This window comes from Grampus griseus (genome assembly GCF_964374135.1).
Source record: "Grampus griseus genome assembly, chromosome: 10".
In the NCBI taxonomy this organism is placed as follows: domain Eukaryota; kingdom Metazoa; phylum Chordata; class Mammalia; order Artiodactyla; family Delphinidae; genus Grampus; species Grampus griseus.
Window position 1 is genome coordinate 35,088,492 of NC_139004.1, and position 16,737 is coordinate 35,105,228.

At 38.5% G+C, this 16,737-nt stretch overlaps 1 protein-coding gene across 1 annotated transcript in view; it reads right to left on the minus strand.

Annotated features, from left to right (window-relative positions):
* The window catches only part of DNAH8 (dynein axonemal heavy chain 8), a gene marked incomplete at its 5' end in the record, with an annotated part of 322,388 nt that overhangs the window by 98,279 nt on the left and 207,372 nt on the right, over positions 1-16,737 (minus strand). Inside the window, 8 exons of the mRNA XM_082664076.1 lie at positions 1,739-1,929; positions 2,029-2,281; positions 3,949-4,054; positions 8,107-8,289; positions 9,757-9,912; positions 13,787-13,942; positions 15,439-15,610; positions 16,431-16,558. Of these exons, the coding sequence (XP_082520202.1) occupies positions 1,739-1,929; positions 2,029-2,281; positions 3,949-4,054; positions 8,107-8,289; positions 9,757-9,912; positions 13,787-13,942; positions 15,439-15,610; positions 16,431-16,558 (1,345 nt within the window). The remainder of the gene's footprint in view (positions 1-1,738; positions 1,930-2,028; positions 2,282-3,948; positions 4,055-8,106; positions 8,290-9,756; positions 9,913-13,786; positions 13,943-15,438; positions 15,611-16,430; positions 16,559-16,737) is intronic.

Consider the following 16,737-nt stretch of genomic DNA (forward strand, 5'->3'; position numbering starts at 1 on the left):
CCTTAGGCTTATCCATCTATCCACTACCCTCCACCGATGCTGTGATGCAGCTTCCATGTTGGATGTGGGTCTGGGGCACTTCCCTGCTCTCTTTGAATTTCGATGTGGCCATGCATCTTACTTTGGCTAATGAAATATGAGCGTGACGTGTGTCACTTGTGGGGTAACCTTTAAGAGCCAGCACACAATTTGCCACATCCTGTCCCTCTTCCATAGTAATTATGGAAGCAATTTGGATTCCTGGGCGACCATGACAAGCATGTCAGATAGAGAGTAAAGGAGAAGTATACTTTTGTTGTGCTGAAATTTGAGGATTGTTTTTATGGCCACAAAACCTGGCCTATCCTGACTAAAACTAGGTCCCAAAATCACATTCATTATGTCCCCACTCTGACACTTCTCAAAGTAGCTCTTCTTTCAACCATCCAGACCAGAAATCTTTGCACAGAGCAGAAATCTTAGACTCATTTCTGACCCTCTCTTGGCTCTCACACCCAGTCCTTTGTCATTTTACTTTCATGAGCTCTCATATTTGTGTCTTCCTTTATATTCCCATTGTCTTCACCCTAGGATGGGAATGCATTTCCTGTGGTTGGGAAGCTTATAACAGACTCCCTTAAAGCACTTTTCTCTAATCCTACACATGTCTGCCAGAGTAACCTTCCTAAAGAACAATAAAAGGATCACATCACTACCTTACACAACTCCTTATTTCTTACCAGATCAAGAAATCCTTCCTCTAGGAACCAAGGCTCACCAATGTACATACTCCACTCATGTCTTTTTCCATGCTGTTCTGTCTTAGCATGGACGTTTTCTTCATTTCTACCTATCATCCATGGTCCATTTCAAATGTCACTTTCTTCTTTTGGGGGAGAAGGGCTGCCAGAAGATGATTTATTAAACTACTTATAAAGATCAAAAAAAATAAGAAAAAGATTGGACCATTTTCCCCAGGTATCAAATAACCTGAAAAATTCCTGGCTTAACCTGCAAAGGCATATTTTCCAAGGAGCTTTTCTTGATCTCACCAACCACATGTAATCTCTCCTTCCTTTTAGATATAACACTTTGTTTTTAGCTCTCTTATAACACAGGTTATTCTGCCTTATTTTGCAGGGTTTTTTTCAATTATCTTTATTTGAACTATCAGACTTTTATTTCTTTTAAAGCAATGTCTGTTTTTTCCTTGTATCCCAAACACCAGTATGGCAGGTTTGCATAGTATATGCTCAATAAATACTTGTTTAACTGAATTGAATGAAAATACCACTCTTTTGTCTCCTTAATTATACTTTTAACATGGAGATAAGCAATGAGCTGGGCTCTCTTCAAATATAAAATACAAGTGTGCTTTTTGTTACAGTCTTAAATGTCATTATAACCCCTTGCTTAAGGAATTGGTCTCTTGCAGTAGTAGAAAGATCATCACCTGAATCACTATTCTCCCCTTTGGCATTTGGGTCTCTTATTCATAAGCAACAATGCTCAAACTTAATTTAATTACATAACTAAAAACTGCAGAGTTAACACAGACCTGAAATCAATCATCTTGAGTAACCAGAATAAAATGAATGGAAATCGGTGGGGGAGGTAGGGGAAGAGGTATACATAAAGAACTTCACTTCCATTAGAACTTAATTCCTCCGGGTATTACAAGAATGGGTCTACAGGACATCAAAGAGCATACCTAAAGCAATCTCCTTTACATAGCACATCCATATCCCAAACCCTTCACCTTTAATGAGAGCCTGAAACTCTCTGTGCTTCACCGTTCCTCTCTGAAGATCGATTTTTAAGGTCATGAGGAGCACAAAGAGGAACTTGTGGTTCTCGTACAAGCCTCTGACAGAATATGTAAAAACTTCATATGTCAGATACTCAATAATATTTGTAATTCTCTTTTGAGGCAGTGGAGACTTCTCAGACCTGCAATATGTTTTAAAAATCAAAGAGGTAAAAATCCATTTCTAAGAGAGTAGGTAGGAATACACACAAAATTTGGGGGGCAAGGTAGTGAGGCCCCACCTGGCCATGGACTGGTCAAATAACTTCAAGAACTGGGCCAGTGAGGTCTGGTACATGATGTTGACCATGCTCATCTCTGTGATGAGAAAGTAGAGGATGCTGCCTCGGGTGGCCACGGGCCGGAACTCCTCCTGGGCCGTGTTAATCTTGATCTCTGTTTCCGCGGCCACGTGTAGTTTTTCACTTACTTCAGCTGCTGTCTGCTTGGTGGTGTGGAGGACACCGATGAGAGATTCGTCATCTACCAAGGAACCTAAAAACCAAACAGGAAAGCTGTGGAACACAAGACGGGAAAGCCACGAAACGAGATGCATCACTTCTGAAATCACCGCGTTAATTTTCAACTTGACTTTTTCAAAGCCCACAGGATGGAAGGGCAGAATCTTAAGACATGAGAGGCTTCTAGTCTAACCAGGCATCCGATGCCTGAATCCGTTCTAAACATTCCTGCCTAGGGTTTGTCCCCCACTCTGCCTGAAAATCTGTAAAAGGCAATTCTCAAGGCAGCCCACAAATCTGGTCTTCAAATGTCTGAAGAAAATTCACATCTCCCTCCAGTTCCAGTGGTTTCAGCTGTTCCTATGACATGGCTTTCACCTCCATTATCATCTTGATGGTTCCCCTCACAGTATCACAGGCTTTTCCTTCCCACTTGTCTCACAGTGTGAATTACACACCAGCTTACAGGTGAATCGTACTTTCTCTACTCCTGCTTTAGTTCAACAGTCCTTGACATTGAGAACTCTGGTCCTTCTATGTCTCTAATGAGTTAGGAGACAGTTGAAGTGTCTAACCAGGAAGAAAAATCCTGATTTTATTTTTAGTTTTACTCTTCATTATTGTTTTTAACAGACATAACATGTCTACGACAATAAACATAGAAATAAAAAATCTCAATTTTAAGACACAGAAAGGTGCTCTGGAGGTGCTGAGATAACGGTCACGATATCTGCAGAGAGCGGTGCTCTGGCCTACCTAGAAGCAGGTGGGTGCTTCTGGAAGGTGCTGAGTTACTTGCTCTGATGGGCACGCTAGGTCTGCTAGGGAAGTCCAAATTGTGACTAACCTCAAACTCTTGGCTGGATCCTCAGTCAGTCCTCCTTGGTAATATTTACAATGCCCAGAGGCATCAAATGGCTGGGAGATGTCATGGACCACGAGACAGACAACTTCATTAGCACAAGCAGTGCAATGAAGGCAGATAAAAGGCCTTTTCCATGAGGTCACCTTAAAGTGCTGGAGACTGCTGTGAGAGTAACACTTAATGTACTTCTGGGAGGTTAAGTTTTTTTGTTTTTAAATCCAAGGGTTAAAGTGCTTTTGGGAAGTATTCATCATTAGATTGCGAATGAATGGTAGAATTTAGGTTGCTGTAATTTGCCTACTACAGAACAATATATCCCAGGGGGTGGTACGATGATCTGACTGCCCAGAGGAGAACCTATCCCTGACTTCTAAGTGGAAGGTCAAGTCCAGAGTGACTGAGCCTGGGCTGCTCAAGTGTCTCTGACAACATTACACACATCATAACCCACTGTGGCAATTGCATTTCAACACCAAATGAAAGAGTCAATCTAAAAAACACAAAATAGATTGAGCACATTAGTCTCCTTTCGGCAAGCAAATTAGCCTGTTGTGAGTTACCTAGCTGTATTGGGAGCCCTTATTTTTCTCGGGAGAGAGCAATTATATCAAGAAAACTGTGTTATTATCAAATGCTCAGATGCCGGTTGCTAATTCAGATATCAGATTCTCTGCAGTCCCTCTGTAATGTCTAGATGGAAATTGCCTTGCTTGTTTTTGCGTGGATAACTCAACTGTTTCCTAATATCTGTAATCATGAGAGCATTGAAAAGAGGGTACAAGAAATCCTTATTTATTCACAATCCATTATGTGATTATTTCTTAGTAACACAATACCTTTTGTAGTACTTAATTTGTAGAGAAGGTTATCTTCAAGTTCTTTCATCTTCCGCTTATTAAAAGTCACATCCTCCAAAAGTTTAACCCTCTCAGACTCTAACTCCTGTTATTAAAAAAAAATAACATCAGAACTGTAATTACCAGTTATTATGGCAAATGCAACCTACTAGTGTTTATTATTCATTTTTAAAAGTTTAAACAAAAGTGCCATTCAAATGACACTATCGTTAGTCAAATCTATCTATTTGTATTTTTATTTCTCTGGACAGTTTTTTAAAGATTATGCCCATTAGCATTAAGTTTCCATAGCACTTACACGGGCATGAATGAGATAAACCTGCTAAAATAATTTTGCTCAGCTCTCTTCTCAACTTTAAGTTTTTTAAAATTAAGACTGTCCCATTCTCTTGACCCTGTTCCCATATACCGCCTCAGTCAGAAATGCTAACTTCATTTGCAGTCAGAAGGGCTAGAGACAAAGAAGCATTAATACCAAGTAACCAAGAGGCTACTCAAGCCAAATGGAGCTCCTGAGCTGGGACCTGACTATAGGAACACCAGGTACCTGCTTTGACATAGCCAGCTGCCAATACAAATCCATTTTCCATTTTTTTGCATCTTCTACCAGAGGGGCTAAATTGGATGTCTGGAAGGTATATTCTTTTCTACATAAATAATATAGTCTTAAAATTATACTTTGAAAAAAATTTCAAACTTTCAGAAAAGTTACAAGACTGGTACAATGAACTCTCATATACCCTTCACCTAGATTCCTCAAATAACATTTTGCTTTATCACTATTTGTATATAATACTTTTTATCATTACTGTTATTATTACTGCTGAACTGTTTGCATATGTCATGATACTTTATCTGTAAAAACTTTAACACATCTCCTAGGCAACAGGACATTCTCTTATACAACCATAGTGTAATTTTCAAATTCAGAATATTTAACATGGATATAATACTCTTGCTAAATATAGAGTAAATTAAATTGTCTCAAAAGCATTCTTTATAGCATTTTTTTAATATTACTTTAAAAAATTTATTTATTTATTTATTTTTGGCTGCATTGGGTCTTCATTGCTGCACACAGGCTTTCTCTAGTTGCGGCGAGCGGGGGCTACTCTTCGTTGCGGTGCGCAGGCCTCTCATTGTGGTGTCTTCTCTTTTTGCGGAGCACAGGCTACAGGCGCGTGGGCTTCAGTAGTTGTGGCACATGGGCTCAGTAATTGTGGCTCGCGGGCTCTAAAGCGCAGGCACAATAGTTGTGGCACACGGACTTAGGCGCTCCGCGGCATGTGGGATCTTTCTGGACCAGGGCTCGAACCCGTGTCCCCTGAACTGGCAGGCGGATTCTCAACCACTGCGCCACCAGGGGAGCCCTGTAGCATTCTTTTTTGATCTTATACAGAATCACACACTGTACTTAGAATTGCATTAAAAATGTGTTTTTAAACTACTTATTTGAGAAAGTTTCTTGAAAAACTGCTACGGAAATACCACCACTTTCAGAAAGTCTTCCTAAACCAGTTTGTCAGTTAAAACCCACAGCACGGCATTCCTCTGTACATCTACTATGGCTTGCATCACAATCTATGTGTCAGCTATATCCCTCCAACTAGATTCTGTGCATCTAGAGGGCAGGAACTTGTCCTATTAATTTTTAAAAATTGAAGTATAGTTGATTTACAATGTTGTGTTAATTACTGCTGTACAGCAAAGTGATTCAGTTATATATATATATGTATATATATATATATATATTCTTTTTTTATATTCTTTTCCATTATGGTTTATCATAGGGTATTGAATATAGTTCTCTGTGCTATACAGTAGGACCTTGGTGTTTATCCCCTATTCATTTTTGTATCCTTGACAGCACTTATCTTGAGGCTTTGCAGAGAAGCGACTCAACCTAATAAATATTTGTTAAATTGAAGTGTACTGAATTTAGTTCAACAACTTTATTTTACATCTGGGGAAACTGAGGACCCAGAAACATTAACTCCAAATAACATGGCAATATAATACACACAGCTACTTACTAGAAGGGATGAGCCTAATATCCTTGTCCCCCAGCTCCAAGACTAGTATACTGCCATTGTACTAGTGGCTTGCAGTATTTGATGGGGTGGTGATGAAGATCATGGCTGTATTTGCAGAGAATAGCTAATGAATTGTCTTCATTAAAGCAGTCATCCCAACAGTGGCAGTATAGAAATATGTAGACAAAATGAAATCATGTTAGCGTCCTTTTCAGTGTGATATGGAAAAACAAGCATCATGGTACAATGGACGACTTGTGAGTTTTACAGCATGAACTGTAGAGCTTATCTACGAGGCTTGGCAGGGTGGAAAGTCTATGTGCTCTTATGGGTTAAGACCTTATTCTCCTTGGTCTCCATTTGTTCATCTGTAAAATGGGGGTGTAAGAGCAGGATTGTTAGGAGGGTTAAACATCACAGTCAGGATGTCCTCCTGCAGATTAAGTGTGCACTTTGTTTTTTCCAGCAAGGCTGGTGTTAGCATCCTAGTGCATCTCTTGAAGAGGAAGTTAAGGCCTAGAAGAGTGAGCATGGGGCGCTCTGGGGACGTGGAGTGTACTTTAGATGGTGGTGTGGGCTGCCTTACAGAAGTTAGTGTAGCCTGCATGGGGGATCTGGACCAATGAGGCACCATCTCAGAACAGACCAACAGCACCAGGTAGACCAAGAAGGAAGGACTAATTTTCAACAGTTGATACCACATGGCCCTAAGAGGTGATCGAGGCAGTGAACTGAGGGGTCCATGCTCTCTGCCAGACTGTGAAAGTGAGATGATTCCCTTTCTAGATTGCATAAGCCCTGGGCAGTTTCTTGGAAACTAAGATCAAACAGCTAATGAGGGGGAACTTCCCTGGTGGTCCAGTGGGTAAGACTCCATGCTCCCAATGCAGGGGGCCCAGGTTCGATCCCTGGTCAGGGAACTAGATCCCGCATGCATGCCACAACTAAGAAGTCTGCATGCCGCAACTAAAGATCCCGTGTGCCACAACGAAGATCCTGTGTGCCCGCAACTAAGACCTGGTGCAGCCAAGATAAATAAATAAATACATAAATATTAAAAGAAAAAAAATCAGCTAATGAGAGTGGAAGCTGGAACTGGGCTCCTTTTACTCCACCAGACTGGCTGCCTTTCAAGGGCCTGCCCCAAGTTAGCCATTTCTTGTTAACCAGGTAGGATTTTACTTCTCTTTTTACTGAGCCCTCTATTTATCTGGTGTCAGTATCATTTCTCTTTTCCTTTTTGAATCTTCCTCTGTATTTGTAGCCATCTGTTCATATCACTTCCTTTCCTCCTTTCCTTAAGTCTTCTGCCATTCTTTCTCTCACCCTCCCATTTTATGCATCTCTGGTCTTATTATTTCTAACCTTGCCTTTTCCTTGAAACCTTAATACTAACATTAATTACGTTTTAGCAAATATAAACTTTCTCAGATTTTATAAATATATTTTATACAATGAAAATATATAAAATTATATTTTATACATAACATTTAATGTTTTCTGAGCTTTATCTTAAAACTTAATCTATCAGTCTCTTAAAATCTTCCAGCCTTAACTTTTTCTTTGTTTTATCAGAACCCTCAATTATACTTAATTTCTCTGCTTCAGTGCAAGTTTCATTTAATTAAGATAAAAGTATGGCTCTCTAGATCATTAGATTATTAGATTGTGGTGTTATCAATTACAATCAAGTACTATCAATTACTATTGCAGTGTAGTAGTTGAAACTACTATAGTGGTAACAATACTCATTCAGAGCAAGTTCTTCTTTTCCAGGATCATTATTTTATTGAATTTTCCAGGTGTATCCAAGACTATTCATCCATAGGGCGATAGATATGAAAGTCAACATACCCAAAGCTTTAAAGTCAGAAGTAGAAAGAGTGGTGTGTGTGTGCACGTGTGGTTTTGGTGTTGGAGGAGAGGTGAGTTACATGATTTCTCAACAGGACTTGAGACTACAAAACAAATGTTTATGCTAACAAAGGTAACTATGATTTGCTCAATTTTTTCTTTTCCATATACTCAACAATTTCCCAATACATTTAAAACGTTTATTAAAATTTATTATAAGTAGAAGTTCTTTACCTTGAGAAATTATTACCTGTTTCTCTGTTAGAATTACCCTCCTTAGTAACTGGTTCTCAAGTCCTTTCATGGTAACAGTAAAATCAATGACTGACGTTTTAGCATTGATCTCAGGGGTAAAGGCAGGGTTTGGTAACTTTGTTGTAATATAAAGTTTAAATGTATCCATGATATCACATTCCTTATCTCCGACCTTCACCTACATCAATTCAAATATTAAATTACAAACAGCTTAAAGGACAAGACAAGAAATTTGGGTTCAGTTTAGGAGAGAGTTTATCAAAAGTCAGTGCAGTGAAATGAATGAATTACAAAAATCAGTTGTAAAATTTTAATCAGTGATCTTAAATAATAAAGCCTATTCCATTAGAATAATTTAGACTTGTGGTCCTGCCTGAAAATGTTTTTAAGCCATGACACCAAGCAAATTAAATGAAAAATTTGTCCAAAACAAATGTTGAATAAAGGAAAACTCAGACATGCCTCATATTTGATTGTTTTTTCCCACCTGAGGAAATTGTTTCCTGCTATGGAAATTTGTTGTGTTTATAAGAAGTGAAAAAAAAAAAAGAAGTGTTATTTCTTTTTGCATTTCACCGTCATATCTGAAGCATATTTGACAAGAGAAAGGGTTAATGAAATTTTCAGAGAAAAAAATGCCAACTTTTTTCCCCAGAAAGATAACACTTATCTTAAACACCACAATTTTCAGTGTATTGAAAACAACTGGGTTTGCTACCTAATGCTCAGGTGGAAATTATAACATTTTAAAATGACTTAAAATTTTAATTAGTTTTAATGCTTCCTGTGATTGAGAACCACATTGCTAAGGCACTACTTCTCAGGCATCATGACCTTCACATTGCGGATAAGAATCTGCGTCTTTTAAAAGGCCTTCAGGAATGGACACACTACAACCTCTTTTGCCATATTAAATATGGCATATAAAAGAATTCACATTATGAAGAAAATTTTTCTGAATAAATCTGTCTTTGCTTAATGAGAAAACTGGCATTCTTATTCACTGATATTCATGAAATTAAGTTGTCCAAAGCAAAAATATCTCAGTCAGAAATGCTGTCATCCAATAAAACCACAGAAGCCTAAAAGTAAAGAATGAAACCAATTAAAAAAGAGACACTTGCATTGAAAACAATGCATGTTATCACCAATGATCGGGAACTGTATTCCACTGCTTCCAGCAAAGTCTGAGTTTGGATTGAAAGTTTATAAAGAGAGAAATAAAATCAATGTCCATAGACTTAACTAAAAATGCCATTTTATCCAGTGAGGAAACACAGGCTTCATTGTATAGATGTATACATGGCTCGAAAACCAACTTTCTCAGAGCTGCTAAAATGTACATATTTTGTGTGTAACACTAATATATTATTATTATTATGACAAGATGCCTTTCCTTAATATGTTAGTTTTGGATAAACGGCTATTGTTACCAAGATATTGTTGTCCCCCTGTATTTTTTATATACTATTTTTTAAAAAAGGAACACTGAATATGAGTTTGGAAATAATTTTTTTCCAGCGTGTCAAATAGTACCACCTGAAGGAAATTGTCTTCACTGCTATGCTCAAAAAGATAAGTAGATGTCACCATTGTTCTTTTCTTCTTTTCCTTTTCTTTTTTTTCCCCCTTTTTCGAAGCTCACCTTGAAAGTGGTGCCTGATTTAAGGAAATTCTTTTCTAATACATTATCCAGGGCTGGATCCAGCTCTTCACGAATGTCCTCAATGAGAAGGGGTCGGCCCAAGGAAAGACTGTCCTCCAAATGCGTGCGGAAATACTTATGGTTCAGAGAGGTTATCTACAAATAAAGAGTTCATTGCTATATAAATGTTACAAAGAATGTGCCTGTTCCTGAGTGGAAACCAGAGATATGTTGGGTAAGTGACTAAGAATTCTAAGGACTGTATAGGAAGACTTACTTATAAAAATGAAAGTAACAAACAAAAATTAATTTTCAAAACTTGGTGGGTCATGACTTTGTGGAAGCCCTGGGTGTGTAATGGGGGTCTCTCAGATCAAAAGAGGAGAATCAAGTGGCATTCCTTAGATGGAAGGTCAGAGCTCTGCTCCAGCAGACGGAAGAGAAGTGATCAAGGATTAATCCTTTAAACTTACATAGCTACAATCATTCAGATAAAGCAAACTAACTTGCATTTTTGTGATATTCACTTATCTTCTCAGGACACCTGAGAAGAATGTGTTTAATAAATGATTAAAAAATAAGCATGGGAATGTCAAAAATGATACACTGAGTCAAACTAAGGGTCCATCCATGTATTCTGTCTCTAAGAGTGACATAAAATAAGAATATGATACTTTGCATAAAATCAAACTAAAAGACTTAATACATTCACTTTTTATATTTTTACATTAAAAAAAATTAGAATTCTGAATGCCTGGTGGGGCCCCCCAGTTTTAGATCAATGTTTGTTATTAGTTAAAATAGACACACTGGGCTGGTTGATCTTTGCATTAGCCAATTGGCTTTGAACTCTTTATTTCTCCAGTGATCCCTCCCCCTGCCTGAGTGTGAGGATTCCCAAAGGTTCAGTCCTCAACCCTCTACCTTCTTATACGCTATCCTCTGAATTCAACTATTGCCTTTATGCTACTGTGAGTGCCGATCCCAAGACGCAAGGAAGATCCACTGGGACAGCAGGTGATTAGGAGAGTGAAATTTAAAAATATTATCTCCCACTTGCAACGAAAAAAGGTGTGGAATTGCAAAATTAAATAAGTCTATCTTTGTCCTGTTTTGGTTAAAAAGGAAATAACTAAAACAAAATATCCTGCACACGAAGGAATTTTTTCCCCCAGATGGATAGCTTTATTTATATAAATGATGTGCTGCGAAAGACCTTACTATGAGTTGATAAGGTAAATGAATCTAAACAAAGAGCTTCAACTAGCTTACTTAAACAAGATGAAACAAGGTCCCAGGAAGACTAAACGTAATTGTCCTACTCTATTCCCCAAGACGCAAACTCTATTTTTGTGATGTCCTTCCCAAGTGTGATGGTTAATTTTATGTGTCAACTTGACTGGGCTAAGGGATGCCCAGATAGCTTGCAAACATCTTTTCAAGGTGTGTTTGTGAGGTTGTTTCTGGAAGAGATTAGCATTTGAGTCGGTAGACTAAGAAAAGATGGGCCCCATCCATGTAGGCGGGCATCATCCAACCCATTAAGGGCCTGAATAGAACAAAAAGGTAGAGGAAGGGCCAATTTGCTCTCTGCTTACGCTGGGACATCCATCTTCTCCTGCCCTTGGGACCTCAGACTCGGACTGAGGCTTACACCATTGACTCCCATGGTTCTCAGGCCTTCTAGGGTTTGGACTGCAACACCACCACTGGCTTTCCTGGGGCTCTAGCTTGTAGATAGCAGATCTAGGACTTCTCAGACCCCATAATCCCATAAGCCAATCCCTCATAATAAAACTCTTTCTATATATCTATACCTAGATATCCTTTCAGTTCTGTTTCTCTGGGAAACCCTGACTAATACACCAAGTAAAAAAATAATTTTCAAATTGTCAATTTATTAAAGATTACCTTTAACCACCTTCAATATCTTTTGTAAACTTGAAATACTATCTTAGAGTCATAATTTCAGGTTTAATTCACTTGATTCTTCTCATGGAGGAATGCTTGTGGTAGCCACCACAAGAGCCTCTATCTCCTGCACGGATACTCTGGCATTCAGGCTTTACAAAGTAGTCAGTGAATTCTTTATAGGGGAATTAAGTGAATACATTCTCTTTCCAGAGGTCAGAGCTGTAGGTGCTGGAGAGGGCATTGAAGATGGCCTTGATGCAGCCCTGGACATATAAAATATGTTTTGTTTTTCATTTATAAAGTGTTTCATTTTTCATTTTGCCTTCCTTCCCAAGCACAGAAATAATAGTTTTGTTTCATTTTATTTTCTTTTATTTGTGTTTGTGTATGTGCTTATCCACATATTCAGAAAAATAATGTTTTCTGAGTAAAAAGGATGCAGTTCAATTTGCTTACATCCTAGCAGTTGATGGTTTTTAAAATAAGGAAGTGTCTCTGGCATATTTCTGTTACTTCCTCAAGAAGCTTCTTGGGACAGGGTTGCAACAGGAAGGACATGACTGAAGGCTATCAATGAGTTTAATGCCGAAATGGAGAGAGAAAGACACAATCAGGAAAAATAAGAATAAGATGAGCAGGGAGATCAACAGCCAAGGGAGACAAGAGGAGTGAGGAAGGGAGCAAGGGAGCAAGGGACAAGTTATAGCTGAGCTGGATCCAGGGAGCTGGGTTCAGGAGCAGGAACGCCACTCATGCACTTCTGTGTCTACAGCTCCTCAGGAACTGCGTTCTCATCGACTCCCTTTCCCTTAACTCTTCCCTTCCACTTATGCTCACTTCCCAGGACTTTTCTGGGTTTTCTAAGTAAACACGGACTGGAGTCTTAATGAGGTGGGAGTATCTTGAGGTGATCCAGAGTGCTAGACAGTGTCCACGTGCCTGCAAAGCCCTGATCTCAGAAGGAAATCTTTCAATGTTTCACCATTAAATATGGTGTTTCTTGTAGGCTTTTTGTAAATACTCTTTATCTGATTAAGGAAGATCTCTCCTAATCTTAGTTTGCTGGAAGTTTTATCATGAATTGCTGTTAAGTTTTTAAGTTTTACCAACTGCTTCTTCTGCATTTATCAAGATGACCACATGATTTTTCTGGGTTTGTTTGTTTTCCTGTAATGATGACACACTTTGATTAATTCATTTAATTCAATAAATATCAAAATTACTACCCTATATAAAGAGCTGCACAGAAAATATAAAGATGGTGTAAAACCATAAGCCTTGCTAACAAAAAGTTTATGGTACATTAGAGATAAAAGACAAACGTGCAAAGAGCAATAATTTAAGGCAGGCTCCTAGTCCATAACAGAAATACAAGATGCGTGAGGAGTCAGGACAGGCTATATTAAGCTGGGGACTCAGGCAAGTTTGGGTAAAAGTAGCATTGGATGTGGACTTTGAATAATGTTTAAGATTTTTATCTGGGATGTAAGCAAAGTGGGCAGTTGGGTGGAGAAGACATTCTGGTAAGCAGACATAGTACAAGCAAAACTATGCATCCAGAAGGCTTGGAACTGGGAACAGTGTGGAGCAAACAATGAATAGTCCATATTGTAATATTGAATTGAAACATCCATGTAACAAGATCTCCAAAGGAGCCAGGGATGTTGGAGTCCTGCCTTTGTCTACCTCTACCTTAGGATTAACACCTTGGTAGAATCCAACTCCAATACTGGACTCTAGAATGCTATGTGGTACTACCAAGTGGCTAAGCTAGGTTGGAGCAAATGGCCTTAAACTGAGGAATCACAAGTCTTATTCTTGTCATTTTCTTATAAGCCCAAACTCAAGGACCAGAATAAAGGCCACATCCAACACTGGCAAAAGCAATTGAGCCAGAAAAATGGACAGAGAGAAGGAGAGTGAGATCAAGAGAGAGCACAAGAGAGAAAATAATCAGAGCATTTGTCCCAAATCACTGTTACAAAACTCAAACGTGTAAAGTAGCAAACAATTATCATCATAGAGATGACAACTTTATGACTGACAGATTCAACTGAAATTGTCGGAAAACGCCATGATTTCAAGATTACTTTCCCATGCACCAAATGGTACATACCTGCAAGTCATTTTCTTTTTCCTTTGATTTAATCCAAGTTTTGCCTTGAGTTTGTGGGTCTATGAGGAGTGGGTATCTGGTGGCCTTTGTCACAATGATGCCATTCTGAATGGAGAGGTCATCTCCTGGTAATCCCTGCAGCCCCCACTCACCAATCTGAATAACAGGAAATGGATGTGGCCATTCAAAGGAACACAGGAAGGCTTTTGTTAGTGATTAACAGTGCCACGATATAAAAGAATTTAAAATTTGGACATATTTGTCCCATTGAGACTATGGAACAAGTACCTAGAAAAAAAACCAAACTCGTAAATGTGAACCAAACAACATCAAATTAAAAGAAACAGATATATCATCTAATAAATCCTTTCTCTAGTAACCCAAGACTAGGTTTAGTCCTTTATATTGTGTTTTCATACTTATGAGGAAATATTGTCAATTGATTGCATATTAAACCTGATTTGGGGATTCTGAAGCATGGTTGCTGAACATTCAGAGAACAGCAGGGACTTGAAATATGGTGAGACTGGGTGGGTGGTGGGATCCAGATGGGCTGGAGGTGGTGGAGATAATGAATATTCTGAGACCTCAGAGTAGGTAAGCCCTAAGGGTTAATTTTAAGTCTCTGAAACGTCCCCTTCCGGCCCTCTGGTTCTGCTTACATGGGGGAAGGGACATTGCATAGCTGGAGGCAGAGAAATTAGGGGACATGAAATATTATATTGGTAGGAACTCATTAATGACGTTTTTCTTAATATTTCCTTTCAAAATCAAGAGGGAATTGTCAGCCTGGCTCCACGTGGTCAACAAAATCATCCAAGAGGCAATGAGCCAACCAGCCTCTACCTTCGTTAAATTATCCCAGATCCACTAAAAGCCACAATCGACAAAGAATATCCTGTGCCACTTCCCCTCACCTGTGCCCAGTGCATCTCCAATACATTACTCTTCCCTGTAAGGACCAGTTGAACACTGTTTGAATTGAAAAAGATTATTTTTTGACTTTTAAATAGCGGTAACTTGAAATTAATAGTTTGGCTTTCCTAGGGAAACTGCAACTGGGGAACATATTTACAGATCAAAAAGCAGCTCATGAATACAGATTGCCTGGAAAGCATTTCATACCACAGGAGCTCTGTAAGGTATGCTAAAAATTGACAGTGGCATCAAATTCCCAGCAAGGAAGGTTAGTACAGCAGTGCATGCTTTTACTCAGTGATGTCAGATCATGCTATTGTATTATATTGTTGGACATTACAAAAAGATGGTTAATGATCAAAAGAAAGTTAATACCAGTACTTACGTCCAGCTAACACCTACATTTTCCTAGAATGTTTGTAAGAAAATGTGATTTAATAGGACTGGTGTAAATAATGGAGGGTTATTAGAAGAGCTCAGTATTAGCAAGCCTATAACTCACAAATGATCTTTTCACTCATAGCAGTGCAATTGGTATTAATTTGAAAGTAAGATTTCTTAAAATGCAAAGGAACTTTTGTATCACAAAGAAAAAAAATTTTGTAACACTTTAGCATTTTCAAAACAATCTTTTCAATTAAATGCAAAAAGAAAAAATTAGGTGTACTTTAATTTCTTAGTGAGTAGGAAATAAAATGAAATTCAAATAATGCTGTAAGGAAAGTGACACTTACTGTTGGAGGATCCACCAACATTGAAATAAGATTCAGATTTTCAGTGAAAGGAATCTTCCGTGCTTTCAACTCTGCCTCCCATTGATCTTTAAGCAAATAGTTCCTAAATATCTGATTGAAAGGACCAAGATAGGAAAGGAATCCAGTGCACAGCAGAATATCACCTACAAGTCTGTTAAGAAAAAACAAAGTGAATCACTAACACATTTTAAGTTCTCCCAGTAAGGAGTTTGAAAGGCCACCAGTCAGTTTTGTTACTAGATGAAGTCCTTCTTTGCTCCCAGCTTAACACTTGGCAGCCAGACGTGGAGAGACCATGCAAAAAGGAGCCTAAAGGCGCAAAACGGGGTAGGGGTGGCCTCATTCGGAGTAAGTCAGGGAGCAAGAAAGAAGGCTCCTTTCTGAAGCCTACAGGTTCTGAAGCTTGACTTCCAGATGAGGAAAGCATTCTTTTCCCATCCCATGCCCTAGTCTTGTTCAGATTCAATCTTGATTTAACCACTACTTCTTCTTCATCCTCTTTTTTTTTTTTTTTTTTTTTTTTTTGCCATTCTCCTATGCCCCTCTCATTCCCTCTCTTTCAGTTTTCAGAAGACACCAGCCCAAGATACCTTTCCATTTAGAACAAACTGTTGATTCACACTTTCAAAATCCTTGAGGTGAACAGTATAGAACTGGAACCAGTAACTAGATTGTTCTGGCAAATCCAGACAATATTAGAAGCATTCTCACACCGAAAGCCCACACTGTTGAACCAAAATTGAGGTTAAAAATGTTTCACCAAGTTTTCTTCCTTCTCCATTTTACTGAGAGTGTGGGACTCAAGCTCTAAGCACTTTCTTAGATGATGGGATTCTGAGATGGGGATATGGAAACAGAGGAGAAAAGCACTTCAAGGAATGAGACTTTATGTTCCCCCATGCCACAGAGAGGTGGCCTTTGGGGTGATGACTAAGAAGGAAAGCAATTATATCAAAGACCAAAATTTATACCTATTAATCTGAGCTTTGAACTCTTTGCTTTGCTGAGTCCATCGGACTTTTTCTCCACTCAATCCATCGATGAGGGTGGAAGCTGCCTGCATCTTTTTCCGGCACATGTCAGCATCATTAAGCAAATCCTACATTCATAAAGGGAGAATGTCTCAAAGAGCTTCTTAGATTGCTTAATCAAACATCCATTATATTCACACATAAAAATACATGGAGGAATTTCTTAATTTGCAAAATAAATATAATCTAAAAATATAGTGTCAGTAAAATTTTACATATTAAATTCTTGTAATTCATTCATAATATA